The sequence below is a fragment of the Thalia democratica genome, chromosome 5 (genome assembly GCF_965202585.1).
Source record: "Thalia democratica chromosome 5, ktThaDemo2.hap1.1, whole genome shotgun sequence".
Lineage (NCBI taxonomy): Eukaryota > Metazoa > Chordata > Thaliacea > Salpida > Salpidae > Thalia > Thalia democratica.
The window spans coordinates 62,708,314-62,723,577 of NC_139169.1; the positions used below are offsets into that span (position 1 = coordinate 62,708,314).

Here is a 15,264-nt window from a genome sequence, read left to right on the forward strand (position 1 = left end):
ATAGTTTAATTAGTAGATACAATTGTACTTTAATTTAAAAACATTATCTTTTTAGTCGACGACATTTAAAACTACAACTTTTTTTTCTAATATGAATAATTTTTATAATGTTTTATTTTGGTCAAAATATTTTCAATTGCGTACAAAAATCTTACTTATTATTTCTTTATGATATTTTGAAAGCTTTTTTTAAGTGTTAAAGAAAAGTTAATGGATGATACCTCAAAAAAACATTTAGAAAAAAGTAGTTATAATAAATTTTTAGTTCGGAAAATAGACCATTTATCATTTTTTAAACCTTCATATCAAAAATACTCGATAACATAAATGTTCATATAATCTAAGTTTTTGTTGGTAACTTTTGTAAATTCTTTTTAAAACAATTACTTAAAATGCTTTGGTTGAAAGCGTATTAAAATTTGAATATTTTTTTGATATCAAATTCTGATAACAAAGTTTAATTAATTAACATAGAACATATCATTATTTTATGAATTTGCTGTCACTAGGAAAATATTTGACGGTATTACAGATGTAAAGTCTATAGTTAAGAAGGTGACATTAAACTAAATGATTGTATCTAGGATAAAGAAATAATATTATAAAACGTTGTCGTATGCAAGTCACAATAAGCATATTTGAGCGCAATTTTTTTCAAATGTATCATAGTTATAAACAACTAAAAAGTAAGAACTTACTTTAATCCTTACATAGCACTTGTTTACAACATAAATATTCTTTAGTTAGTTTGTATTGTTTTCGAATTACTTTTAAATTTGTTAGTCAACTAATGGTGTAAGAGTTATACATGTTTATATTGTTTTGTTTTAATGTTTAAAAGCTATTTAAAACAAAAAATTAATAATGTTTTAAAGAACTCAAAACTTCTGATTAAAATGTACTTATTGCAATACTTGTAAAGATTATTATATATAAAGATACATGTTGGCAAATTGATTTTATTTCATAATAAACAGATTAAAAGTTAAATTTTAATGTATTTTGTTTCTTTATACGATTACTCACTTAAGTAATCATAAACACATTTTTGATAAACAAACTTTTGAACTGTTGAAAAGAATTTTTTACAAATAATAATTATTTTAAGCTATAATTTTAATTTTAAAGTGTTAGTCATTTATTTGTAGCATAAATTGTAAATGACATATAACGAAAAAGAACAGTTTATAACTATTACAGTTTGTATTTAGTTGTTAAAAATTGAAAAGGTTTAATCAACTGATTAGCTTGAAATCAAATGAAAAAGATAAAATTTAAAAGAACTCTAAATTTTTTGTCAAAATTGAAATTTATAAAAAATATATTTATTCATTTTAGTTTACTAATTACGAGAAAGTATATTTTTACAAGCTTCATTGTGACAATCCCAGTTACCACAAACCTCACAAAATCTTTCTGGTTGGGAGACTTTTCCAACTTTTAAATTTTCGTTTAAACCAAACTCCATTTTTATAACGTAATTGGTGGACGATTCTAAATTGATTTATTCTACAGAAGAATTAATAAAGCTTAGAAAAAACCTAAAAGTAAATTGAATTCAGTTTAAAAAAAAGTTATTTTTTCTACAAAATAAATATTTTGTTTAAGCCTTCACCATATAAAATGTTATTAATATTACCAAAACGATAAAGAATGAAAATTAGAAAAATTAAAAGTATTAAGTTGATTGTATATGATCTAGTATTTAAAAAATGTTCAGTAAGTTTTTATATACGCTAAAAACAAATTTTGAGAAGCTTAAAAGTATGTGACAGTGTTATAAACTATCGTTTAAAAGTTTTAGTTTCTTAATAGTGTAAATTTTTTTAAAGAATTTATGTAATTTTCTTTTCTTTTTGCTTATAGTATTGGATTTTAAAATGAATCTAACAATAATAAAATACAAACAACTAAAATAAATATACATTCACATTCAGTGCTTAACAAATAAGTTTAACATAAAAATAAGTTATATACTTAAAAATAAATTAAAACTTTGAACTAATAAAGTATTAACTTTTGGTTAAGTCTAGTTTTACTAAATTTTACTTCTCACAAACAAATATTATTATATACTCGATATGCACATGACTTCCAGTAATAATAACACATTTATTAGTTTGTTTTTTGTTGTTCAAACTTTTAATAAGTCAATACGCAACAGATGTTCATGTTTTTGTCCTTGTTATTGTTAATATAGTTAAGAAAAAGGTCACGACATAATTAATAAAATGGAAAATTAAAAAGTAACACTTAATAGATAGTTTCACTTTTTGATATACGTTTAGCTTTTTGGTACTATTGTAAGAAAGTTTTTCAACTGGTTCATAAACATTATGTTCTAGCAATTATAAAATAATTTACTAACATCTTTTTTTAAACCTTCAAGTTAAAATATTTAACTAAATTTGAAATACTTGATATAAAATTAGTTTTAGTTTTTAACATACAAATTTGTAGTTTAAAATCACCGGTTAATGTAAGGTTGACATAAATGTCTATAGATACTGTTCATGCATAAGGCTATATTGTTTTAAAATAGTTTTATTAACTAAAAGAGATACTAAAACTTACATTAACAAAGTATTTAGTATGCTAGTTAACAGAAGCACTAATTATTGTGTATAAAGTCACTACAAAAATCTTTAAAAATCATAAATGATATACTAATCAATATTTTTATATGTTTAAATTACCACTTTTTTATGTCATATTTTAAATGGTTGGACAAATAAATTTTTTACCGATGAAAAGTTTAAGAAATTAGTTGAGATACTCTTACATTAAATAAACAAAAGTTATAACTTTTACAATAATAGAAAATAAAACTAAAGTTTCGTAAAGCTTTCAACTTTTGTTTTATAAGTTGTGAAAATTTCAACAAAAAGTTCAAAGATTGTTAAATTAAAACCACGCAACTAGTTAACAATACTGATATTTTTTTTTGTGAAATTCAATGTGTTTTCACTTATTATTAATTTTTTTCAGTTTTGATAAGTTTTTATGAGTTTATCCTTTAAGTTTCACGTTATATTTTCTCAAGTTTTTTAACTTGTTTTTAATAAAAAGTATTTTTTAAGATAGTTAGTGACTATATATAAAGTTTTTATTAGGTAAACACAAATAATATAAAAAAAAAGTAGAAAATTATTTAATATATAAAAGAACGAATTGAAGTGTGATATTGTTTAAACCGGTGTTTAAGCAATACAAATATATTTATCTATTGTTACATTTAAGTTTTTTTAGTATTGTTTTAGAACATCAATAACCAAATCAAAATATCACTTTATAAAATACAATTTGTTTGCTTAATTTCTTGACTCTAATTAGACTCTTTAAATGGAATGTAAAATGTTTTAATAGTTTTTACCGTTTTAAAAATCAACTTTGTCTTAGTTTAACATTGAGATTTTATACAAAAAACAAGTTGTTTAACTATTACTTTTTACAAAAAATAAAAACAATTTTATTTTGAAATCAATACAACAATTAATATCTAATTTTATAAAATTATTTTATCGAAAAACTTAAGATAAATTAAAACAGTAATCCGTGTTTATATACATTAGTTATAGTCTTTTAGTTACTACTTAAAAATATTTAAGTTTTATCAGTAGAATCCTACAAAAGTTTTTAATATTAAGTATTATTAGAAGCTAATCGAGAATTCAATAATATCAATGTGTAAGTAGTAAAAATTTATTGCCATTTATTGTTTTTAAACGTTATAGTTTATTGTCTTAAAGTTTTACAGAACTTTATTAGTTCTGAATGAGTTAAACAAAAATAAAAAACTTTATGTTTGTTAATACTTCAGTTAAAAAAATAGAATCACTCAAAATATATTTGCACAACTTTACATCTGTGCTAAAAAAAATTCAAAATAAATGCTTATAACCTTATATTCTCATGCTTTTTAATTAAAATATGTACAAATTGATTCCATAAAAAAATCGTAATAAAATAACAACCTTATTATAAACTTTCTTTTTTTTTTTAGGAACATTTGTTTGTCACAAAAACTTTATTAAAGACACACATTTTTCTTACAAAAATAAATTAAAGACTTTTTTTTCAGTTAATACTAGGTTAAACTTAATTAAAATCTTTATTTAGAAATTTACAAAAAAAACATATGTGCTACATTTTATAGTTTTTAATAGCTATTCTGTTTGTAAGGTTAAAAATAAATAACTAAGAAAATAAAAAAATATTCAAGCAACAAAGTCCTGGACAAAACGTTAAAAGGTGTGTGCGACTCAATAACCAAACGTTTTTTGCGCACTAGGTCCTAGGACCAATTATTTTCAGAGCTTTTGTTTTTGTACTTCAATACACAATATGTATAAATATAGATCCAACCTTATTGGATTTATTTTAAAAAAACATGTTTTAAAATAATTTTGTTTTGGTGCTTTACTTACTAAAAAACAATATACTTATTGAAGTACGTTTTTATCTAACTCAAGTTATAGACTACAAAAATGTTTTTTCACATAAACATCTTAGTTTTTGTTTCAAGCAATTGTAAAATCTACTGTAAAAGATTTAAACTTAAGCTTGACCAACATATTTTAGGTATTTAAAGTATGTTAGTCGATACGGTCTTGATTTATTTTTTTAATCATAATAACCTTTTGCTTTAATTTCAGTTTAACTTTTTTTTAAATTGTGACGTAACGTGTATAAATTTTTTAGAAAAAAAATCAGAATAATATAAAGTTTAATGTTAACGAATTATATTTTATATTGACTTCTGTCGTAAACATTTGTAATCGTCGCAATTCTGCACACTTCAAGTTCAACACAATAATTTAAATACACTACAACTTTGCGCATGTAAATTTGAAGCATGAAATTAAATGATTGTTTTATTCAAGCCACTAAACAATTTAACGTGTTCGTTGGTTTTGTACAAAATTACTTACCAATTGTAAACTTTTTTCTCCTAAAATAGATGAATACGAAATTAAAATAATTATATATATGTCAGCAGTTATACTTGTTATAAAAAAACAATAGTTTTACTGAGCTTGGTTTAATGTGATAAACATTTTTTGTGTTTGTTAATTTTTAATAAATTTCGCTTGACGTAGTATTTTTAGGGATTTTTTTATAAAGTTTTGTAGTCAAACGGACCAAAATTTTGATACAATAAAATTTATTTTAATTTAAAAAAAATTATTATCAAACATACAATTTAAAAACCTTAACTTTTGACCACAAGTTAAAGTTTTTATACCTGAATAAAAATTTAATTATAACTGAATACTTTTTATGGAGTAAAACATTGTTTTATAACGGAATTGTTTGAAATAAAATAATTATTTTTCTCTACTTTAATCCAAATTTAGAACTGTAACTGTTGACCTAAAACTAAAATTGGACATAAAAAAAAGTCGCTAGTTTTGATTTTCGTTACAATAATCATTATTTTTTTGTTAAAGGAAAATTTAAGAAAACTAAAAAATTTGTTTAAACATACCAGTCAGTTTACCAAATACATTTTACTTTGATACTTTGATCTAAAAAAATCAATTGTTAGTAACTTCATTGATATTTAAATTAATTGATAATTTAGTTAAACTATAACTATAATAATACAAAATTTATTTTTCTTTTTCAAAATTAAAACGTTTTTATTGGTTTAATTATAGAACTATTTTATTTACTTTAACATTATACTAGCTTGTGATAATGTTCTGAGATGTATTATTTTATGAATTTTAATTCAAATGAATAAACAAGTTTACTAATACTTTGAAGAATTCTACATTGTTAACTTTTTGCAGTGTTCCCTATTTTATCATAAGCTATTAGAGTTGAGATTATTTTTAAGTTTATACAAACTAAATGTTGTTTTTAAGATATTAGAAAAAAATAGTATAAAAAAAATTGATAACTGTTTTTGTTTCGATTTTATTAACAGGTTTCAATATACTTCTTTAAATGAAGTTTTGATAAAAACTATACTTGCCAGTTTAACACAAAACAAGATTAAAGTTTGTGATTGTCAGTAAAAACTTTTTTAAATCATTAACTTTAATTCAAAATTAGTTACAAGATGCTACGAAATTTATTCAAACAAGCATTTCATTAAAAAATGATTTTTAGAACATTTTGAAACTGCACCGTAAAATGAGTCGTGACGTCATGATTGAAAATAATTGAAAACTTATAAATAGTTTTATTTATATCAATATAGTTTTTTTAAATTTTGTATATCTATACCAAACCAAAAGTTTCACTTTTTGAGTTGTTTCTAACACAACTGGTCACTATTTCATACTTTATGTAAATTTAACCTACATTGTAATCAAAAATGTCAAATAAAAACTAAACTGATGCAAACTTTTCTCTCTCTTTTTTAATATTATCTGATCAGTATTTAGGCAATTAAAAAAGTCTTTGTACAGTTTGTCATCTCTACTTTTGTAAGTTACATTTGTCAACTTTTACGTTTTGCTCATTTTACCACATTACCAAGACGTCTCTGCTTCTGAAGCTTTTATTCTTTAAAGCACTTCTTTGTGAGAAGCATTCTTACAAGTTCTGATTGATATGTTATTAACTCTTAAAGCTTCATCATGTGTACAACTTGTGCACAAAGTTAAGAAAAATGAAGTTTATTCAAAGAATAATAAACTTTTTTTTAAGAATTTTAATGTTTAAACTGCAAAACTGGTTGTGATGTCATGCATAATAATTTCATTTAAACAATAAACATAGATTATTAAACACAACTTAATTCGGTTATAACTGTAATTAATTGATAAGTTCGTGCTTCATCGGAATTAGTGATTATTTCCGTAAAAATATTGTTTCACGTCCAGCAGTTCAAACGTGGTTTTCCTGCTCATCAATGTAAACATTTAGGCCCGTTCTTTATAATTTCCTTGTCATCTTGTTTCAACTAACTCGCTTTACTTTTAAAACTTCATTTAGATATTTATATAATGAAATTTGATTTACTTTTGTATTTTTGATTTTCAAAGTTACTAAAATAAATTGAAAATTTTACAAAAATTATTTCTGTTTTTAAATTTTTAATGACCTTTTTTGTTGTAGTTTAGTACTACAACAGTTTTAACCGACAGTAAAATTCATGGAGCTTGTAAATATAATCTTAATTGTATATTTTTATGACTTAAAATTTTACCGAATATATTTGTTTACCAATATTTTGAAGAATTGTATATCAATAATTTTTTGCAGTGTCCCTTGTTTTATCATAATTTGTTAGAGTTTAGACTGTTTTCAAGTTTATACTAGTTAATATTTTTTGCAAGAATCCAAAAAGAAATTATTATATTTTCATCTGTGTTCTTATTTTAATAACAGTTTTTTTAAGTATTTCGCTGAAGTCTTGATAAAGCAAAATAAATTGCTTACTAATCTAATCAAAACAAAGTAGAAGTTTATGGTTGAAAATATAAGCTGATTAAAAGATATTTAGTTTTAATTCATAACTTAAAAATAAGTTACACCCAAGTCTAACGTATATTGATATAAACCGATTTAATTTTTTTATCTATTTGCACTGTGAAAGGCTTTGTGACGTCATGCGTTAAAAAATGTTCGAAAATTAAAACTTGATTTAATTCAAAAAATGCTTGTTACTACAATCTAAGAGGCAATGACCATAATTTGTAAATTTTAAAAGTTGCTGAAACCATAACTGGTTTGAAACATTCTAATTTATCGAAACTTAAACAAAATCATGATCAGAAGAATCAGCACAACCTAAGCTGATGTAAAGTTAATGCACTTCTTTAAATATTTTCATATACATGTTCTTATCGTATTCGACATTTTAAAGGAAAAAAGACTTTATCAGTTTAGTTTAAATACATTATAATTGTCATCGACCAATAAGCTGCAGAATGTGATCAATACCATGTGGATTAAAAGCTCACCCCTCCTTGCTGATTTAATTTTTCTTCAAGCCGTTGTAAACATGGCTCATACTCGCATTAATATAAAAAGACAATTGAATCTACTCAGAATTGTTAAAGTCCAGCTGTTTGTGAAATTACATTTCCTATGTAAAAACGTTCTTTAAATAAGCGTGAACGTAAAAATATTTTTTAACAATAATTTTGAAATATGATAGTTTTTGTTGGGTTTTGATACCAGATATAGACAAAACTTAAAAAGCCATTTTAGTAATAATAAAACAAAAATTGTTTTTTTTGAGGAAGTATAAACAGTATTGGTTGACTTTTTTAATGAATGACTCTTTTATTTTATATTTTTTTTCAAAACACAAATTTAGTTAAGCGACTAACGTACCATATGTAATTTCTTATTGAATTTTTTTTATATGAGACTGAAACATACAGCTGTGTACTAAAAAATAAAGCCCTTTTACTTATAACTTAGCTTATTTTAAAAATTTATATCATTAGCAAGGTCTTACTTTTTCTTCTAACTTTGTGTGTTTAGTTTTATAACAAACAAAAGAAGAGAATTGTTTAAACTTAAATAATGAAGCTATAGTTTTTATAGCAGTGCTTATTGCCGTAATGTGCGCTGTCTTGAAAAAATACATTTTCTCCACGTGTTGTTACCTTGACAATTCAAGTGCTCTTACAAATGTTGTTTTGAGGTTTATCAGTTTTTTATTTAGGAAAACACTATTTAAAAAAAGTTTTTTATTTAGACTATGTTGAGTGTTTAATAACAAAAATACAGAATCAATGTTTTTTGTTTATGAGTTGGAGGATAAAAATGCTTGTATTTTCTATGTTTTATCATAGAAAAATTTGAAAGTATCTAAATTTTAAAGCTTTTGTTTGATTTAAGTACATAATAAATAGTATCTCAAATAGAAAAGTATAACTTATTGTGTTCTTTTGCTTATTTGTTGCTTTTTTTTAGTTTAATTAACAAAACTTACTTTATATTTCTTTATAAAATGGTAGTGGACACACTTTTTCTTTTACAACTTTTATTTGTTGTATAAAGTGGATGAAAACTTTTACTATTTCAAAAATTCTAGGAAACAAAAAAAAAATGTTGTCATTTTGTTAAAAAACTTTAAATGATAATATTCATGTTGTATTAGTTTATTAATAATTTTAGTAATAGTTATATGATATAGTATTGTAAGTGAAAAGTGTTTTTGTTTTAAATAAATTACAAGATATCTTTACAGAAAAAAAAACTACTAATTTAGACCATAAAACCTTTTACTTAAGCTAATAAAACCTTTTATATCTTAATTAAAAATTTTAATGATAGCTTATAAAGTTTTAGTTTCAATTCATTGCTATGAGGAAATAAATAAAGCTCAACGTATTCTTTTTTTTTACTAATAATTAACATTATTTTCACAAAAATACATAAAAAGGAAAAAAAAATTATTACACATACAATTTGTAACTAAACTTTCACGATAAGCATATATTTTTAACTAAAATTTAATTAGTATAAAACTTAAAAGGTAGAAAAACGTTCTCCATAGTTCAATAAAACTGTTAATACCCTTTTGCTTTTTTTAACTTTTAACTTTGTATTTAAGTTGAGCATCAAATTTAAAATACAAAAAAAACTAAACATTTTACTTCGATGTACATCAAAATAACTTATACTATCTTTTTTTTGATTTTAAACGGTTTATATTCAAAATAACATCTAAGTTATATTTTGTTACAGAAATATTTTTTAATATAGACTTATAAAAACATACCAAATATTAAAAACTGCAAGAACAGTTTTCTATTCAATTAGTTACTAACAAATTTTTGCATTTCTTACAAAAACTAAAGTAAAGTTTAAAGTTTTAGTTAGAACCAACTAAATGATAACAGACTCTAATTTTCAAGAGTTAAATAAACTAACTGTTCAAGAATTAATATTAAAGTTTAAAAAATCAATTGTTTTTCAGCTGTTAATGAAAAAATGAACAGAAATGCGAGCTCTAAATCGGATCTAAAAAAATTAAATCCTCAACTTAGAGCTAGGTAAATATAAACAAAATTGTTTATAAATATTTTTTAAAACAGATTTATATACTTTAAACTTATTTAAACATTAATAAATAAAGTAGTCAAAAAAATTACTTTTAAAACTATAAAATACATTTAGAAAACTAATTTAGAATAAATTTAATTGTCACATAACAATACTTACTATTTATTGTTGTAATAATCAGACTTTTATAGTTTGTTAGCTCAATAAAATAAAAAAATTACAGAAAGTTAGCATACCAAGAGACGCCAAGAAAGATTAGACTACAAGTTCAAAAAACAAATAAAAGAATCAGAGAAAGAAATGAAAAGAACAATAAACAAGATGAAGAATATGATGAAGTTAAAGAAAAGGAAAAACAAGCTTACAATGTTTTAATTGGTCAGCTAAAGTTAGCTGAATTAATAATAATAAAAACAAAGAAAATTATTATAAAGCAATTTTTTATATACTGTTAATGTAATCATTCAACTTTTAGTGTTAAATTTATATGGGGTTTGATTGTTTTTTTTTTTGATAAATTGTATATTTTTAAATAAAACAAGTTTGTTTAACTAAGGATAAAATTTAAAATTATTTAGTATACTTTCTACGTACTTCTTCTTCAAAAAACAATTATTTCAAGTACTTTATCTAATGAAAATAAGGAAACTGTTTAAAATAATGCAAGCTTTCTGTTACACTTTGATAGGTTCATTTTGATCTGAAGATCAATGATAAAATTCATAGTTTGATAATCAACCGATAGTTTGTGATTTTGATGAATAAAAAAATCTAATCAGTAAAAACTGTTTATAATACTTAGTTCTTTATTCTCTCTTTTCATTTGTTTTATATAACCATGCTTTTTAAATTTACAACACGTTTAAGTTAACTTATAGAAACAATTTTTGTGCATATCTATTGAATAAGTAAGGTATAAATTAAAAACTTTGTTTACTTTTGGTTTTCTAATTATAAATTAAACTTTATTAAAATTCAGTTTTTTAGTGATTTACATTTTTAAAACAAAAGTATAAAACATTGCAGTACATCTTTTTAAACAAATTACTCTGAAAGATTTTCGTATAATTAAAACTAAATGTTTTTTTATCAAAATAAGCTGTCTAACATTTTAAACTTTAATTAAAAATCAATAACAATCTTTTTATTTAAATATAGATCTTGGTAAAAAATAATAGTAATTTTTTGAACAATACCTAAACTAACATTATGCAAGTATTAATACTATTTTATAGAGCAGCGGAGGCGAGGGATAGGATCAGGTTGATGAGATTGAGATACGAAGCGATGAGATCCCACGAAATAAAACACCTCATTTCATGTCAACCGTCGTCACTGAAAGGTGAGTTTTTATATAAACAAATAAGAAGCTCCATGAAAAATTTACTATCTTGCCAACCTTCGAGTTTAAAAACTTTTTTTAATTTGATAAATAATTTTTCAATAAAATAAAACCTTTTACATGCTTCTTAATAGAAGAATAATAATATAAGATTTAAAGATAAAAATAAGTTTTTTTCGCGAAATATAGTGTCTGATACATTGCCAAATTTTTTGCCTTTAAAATTTTGTTTTTTGAGTTATTTTTTCCACAAAACAATATTTACTTTCCTATCAACTGACGAATTTGAAAGTTCGTTTTTAAATAAATAAATAAAAACAAATCCCACGTAATAACACATCTTTAAAAGTTTTTTTTTCAAAAGTATCGTTTTTCACGAAATACAACATCTAATATCTTGCCAACCTCCATCTTTGAAAGTTTCTTGTGTAAGCACTTGATTAAAACAAAAAAAATTAACTCAACTTTTGTAAAATTGACTAGGTTATTATACATTTTTACGTTATTCGTCCTTAATTAAGTCTTAACTAATCTTGTTCTTAGTAAACTTAAACTTCAAATTATAAATAAACTTGATAGAAGCGCAATCAATTTTTTGTGTTATTTAGTCTTCATAAATAGATGTGAAGTTAAAATAAAATATTTTAACTGTTTTTCAAAAACTAAATCCACCATGTTTGATTATTTAAATACTAACCTATTCACTAGTTATCTTAAAGGCTGTATTAAATAAATAAAAATAATTTAAGCAATAACTCGTTTATATTTCAGAAATTAAAATAAAAGTTTTACATTTTAAATAAGAACTCAATTAGTTTCTTAACGTAAGTTGTTTGTTATAAAAATTGTTGTAAAATTTAAAAAATGTATACATTATTCTATTTATTTAAACCTAACAACTAATTATTTCACAGCGATAAGGTTTGAAGCTCTAGTACCGGCTAAGGTGGACAAACCGAAGCATCAGGACACTTTGGAGAAGATGGACAGAGAAAGAGTGGAAAAGATAGTGGCTGACAACAAGGGAATTACTACTTTGAGAAAAATATGAAATTTCCTCTAGTTGAGAAAAGATGAAATGATTTTGCTTTGTAAACATTGAAAAATATTATTTTGCTAACAACTTGGAAGGTACATGATCATTAAAAAAAAAAAAATTAAAGTTGTTTTTGTTATTATGTTTATCATATTTATGATTTATTTGTTTGTAACTCTAAAAAAAAACTTAAAACAAAGCTTCTGATTTGTAATTATGTTAAGATCACAAAATGAAAGAGTTCAGTAAGTATCTTACTGATGTTGATTTTACAATTTTTTCGAGCTTTTATTAAAACAGATGTAAAAACCAGCCTAAAAGAAAAACATATTGTGGACTTTTTTTTCTTAATTTAAACTGATTTATACCAAAGTATTTAAATAAGTTTTAAACAGTTATTAAGCGTTTTTAATTATCTTTGACTGATTAGCAATAGTTTATTAATAGTCTTTTTTTTTTAATAACACAAACAACAAAATCTGCTACAATAAAGTCACTGTTAAAAAAAATCCATAGTTTAAAACTTATGTTTGTAATATTTTATTTCTTATTATTTTTGATTAGTTTTACTTACCTTTAAGTTCTAAAGTTTGTTTTCTTGCCAAGATATGATAAATTAAATGTTTGAAAAATATTTAGTTTCATCATTTATATTGATGAATATCAAAAATTAAATCAATTTAAAAATAATTTATCATCGACCCTAGTTTTAAAACTTTTAAAACTTTTTTCAAAAATTTTTTATACCTTTTTTATTATAATTTTTTTAAATATAATTTTAATAAATTTTAATGTAGCTCAGTTTAGTATTTTATTTTTCTACGGCTATATATGCTATAAAATTATATTAAAGTATTAGTTTTCAAATACTTTTTTACCATAAAACTAGTGTTTTATTAAATTTTTACCGTGTTTAAAATGAGAATCTTAAAATTTAGCGTTGAAAAAAAAAAATTATTGTAATGAGTTTTGTTTTTTCAGTTTTACCTAAACTATGTTTTACATTCAAATAGTAGATTTGTTTAGTTCTTAGTTTTTACACTAAGCAATTATCTTTTGTGTTTCACCAAATTACAAGTTATAAATTTTAGATCATACAATTACTAAATTCTAGTTAATTGATTTTTTTAAGTTTTATTTTATTGTTTACGTTTTAACATTTTTTATTGAATATTTTTAGAATTTAATATTTGATTAATATTTATTAAAACTTAATTTTCTTTGAAGTGTTTTTATATTACAGTTAGTAAAGCTTTAATTATATAGGGTCAAAAATTAAAGAAGGAATATATAAATTTTATTATGAATAAGCTTTTAAATTCAAAAGTGTTCAAAACTCAAACTTGAAAAAAATAATACCTGCTGCATAAAGTCGACAGATTAAATCTAATACAAAAGTTTAAACATTATAGATACAAAAAAATCATAAAACTAATTTAGAGCAAAATTGATTGAAACCATCGAAAAAAATTTGCTTGAATGAAATATAAAAAAATATTTTGTTAATAGAAGAATAATTGATATGAAAAATTAAAAACTAACTTTGTTTTGATTTTTCCATAACTGTGGTTTTATCATTCTTTTGTAAAGACTTTCGTTATCTGTTTTTGTTTGTAATATATTTTAAGCATAATTTAAGTAATAGATTAAATATGTCGACTTTATGCAGCAGGTATTAATTTTTTCAAGTTTGAGTTTTGAACACTTTTGAATTTAAAAGCTTATTCTGAAAACTTAATTACTTCAAAATGGTAAGACTGACTTGAGTAGTTGAAAAACTATACATTCATAAAGTTAAAATGCTTTTTAAGTTACATTGTAGATGAAAAATAAGCTATCGGCTTTACATCTTTAATCTTTTGTTTTTCCACAAAAAATAAACTTCGGTATGCAAAACAATAACTAACTTTGTTTTGGTTTTTCTCAAAAATGTTTGTCAATCAGGATAAATGCTTTTATTTTGCGTAGACAGCCTTTAAAATAGTTTTATTTTTTTCATTCATCGTTTCCATTTTTTAGTAACTAGAATCCATTTAATTGTAAATTTTAAAATTTTTAAAAATTTTTTTCTCTTTTTGTTTATTCAAGATTCTTCAAATATTTCAGATTCGAAACCTTTAAATACTATCAGTTCAACGCAGAATCTTTATTTCCATCATTTTAACAATCTATTTTTGTGGTCTTTTTAAAATATTTAGTTAGAACTACACATTTTTCTTTTATTCATTTTCTTTAGCTTTTTCAAAGTTTTGATTCGAATACTTTTTCTTTGGTTGAAATTCTAGAATTAGGTACTAACAGAGTTTCATTTCAACTTTATAAAGTTTTATCTTCTTTTTTTGAAAAATTTTCTGTAAACTTGTTTTTATTTGTTACTACCTTATTTCAATATTTTAATAACTGTCACGGAGTAGGAAGTTATAATATTCTCTGAATACATATTTTTTAACATTATAACTTTGAAAAAAAAAATAGTTAGAAATACTTTTTGACCGAGTTACATACTGAAAAAATCAAATATAGTGTTGATAGTTTTATAAAAACTATCGACTTAGATATTATTTCTATCTTATTATCTGATTTATAAAAAGATAAGCTTTTAGGCTAAAAATGGTATTTTTCTATCTATGAGAATTTGGAAAACTAACATTGTTTTATATAAAATAAAATTAAAAGATTGCTTTACAAAGTAACAAAAAGAAAACTACTTCAAGCATACAATGGTTACATACAACTACTGCAAAAATGGCTTGTTTGAGATATAAATAAAGAAACTAATTTTAAGATAGATAATTTCTTTGAAAGATCTAAATCCTATACTTTGTATGAACTAAAATGTACACAAATTTATAATACAGACTAGTTTACGATTGTAAAAATATAATCATATATTATATGTTTAGCAAGA

The 15,264-nt window shown here is 22.3% G+C and overlaps 1 protein-coding gene across 1 annotated transcript; it reads left to right on the forward strand.

The window, feature by feature from the left end:
• Positions 1–9,896: 9,896 nt before the first annotated feature.
• LOC145837254 (protein LKAAEAR1-like) lies at positions 9,897–12,951 on the forward strand. Its single transcript, XM_082945049.1, has 4 exons — positions 9,897–9,968; positions 10,202–10,366; positions 11,214–11,320; positions 12,235–12,951. The coding sequence occupies exons 1-4, from the start codon at positions 9,907–9,909 to the stop codon at positions 12,369–12,371; spliced, it is 471 nt and encodes a 156-aa protein (XP_082801175.1). The 5' UTR covers positions 9,897–9,906; the 3' UTR covers positions 12,372–12,951.
• Positions 12,952–15,264: the final 2,313 nt, after the last annotated feature.

Coding starts and splice junctions, on each gene's coding strand:
- LOC145837254 (XM_082945049.1), top strand. CDS start 9,907: ATGAACAGAAATGCGAGCTCTAAATCGGATCTAAAAAAATTAAATCCT. Junction 10,367..11,213: donor GTTTTAATTGGTCAGCTAAA/GTTAGCTGAATT, acceptor ACTATTTTATAG/AGCAGCGGAGGCGAGGGATA. Junction 11,321..12,234: donor TCAACCGTCGTCACTGAAAG/GTGAGTTTTTAT, acceptor ATTATTTCACAG/CGATAAGGTTTGAAGCTCTA.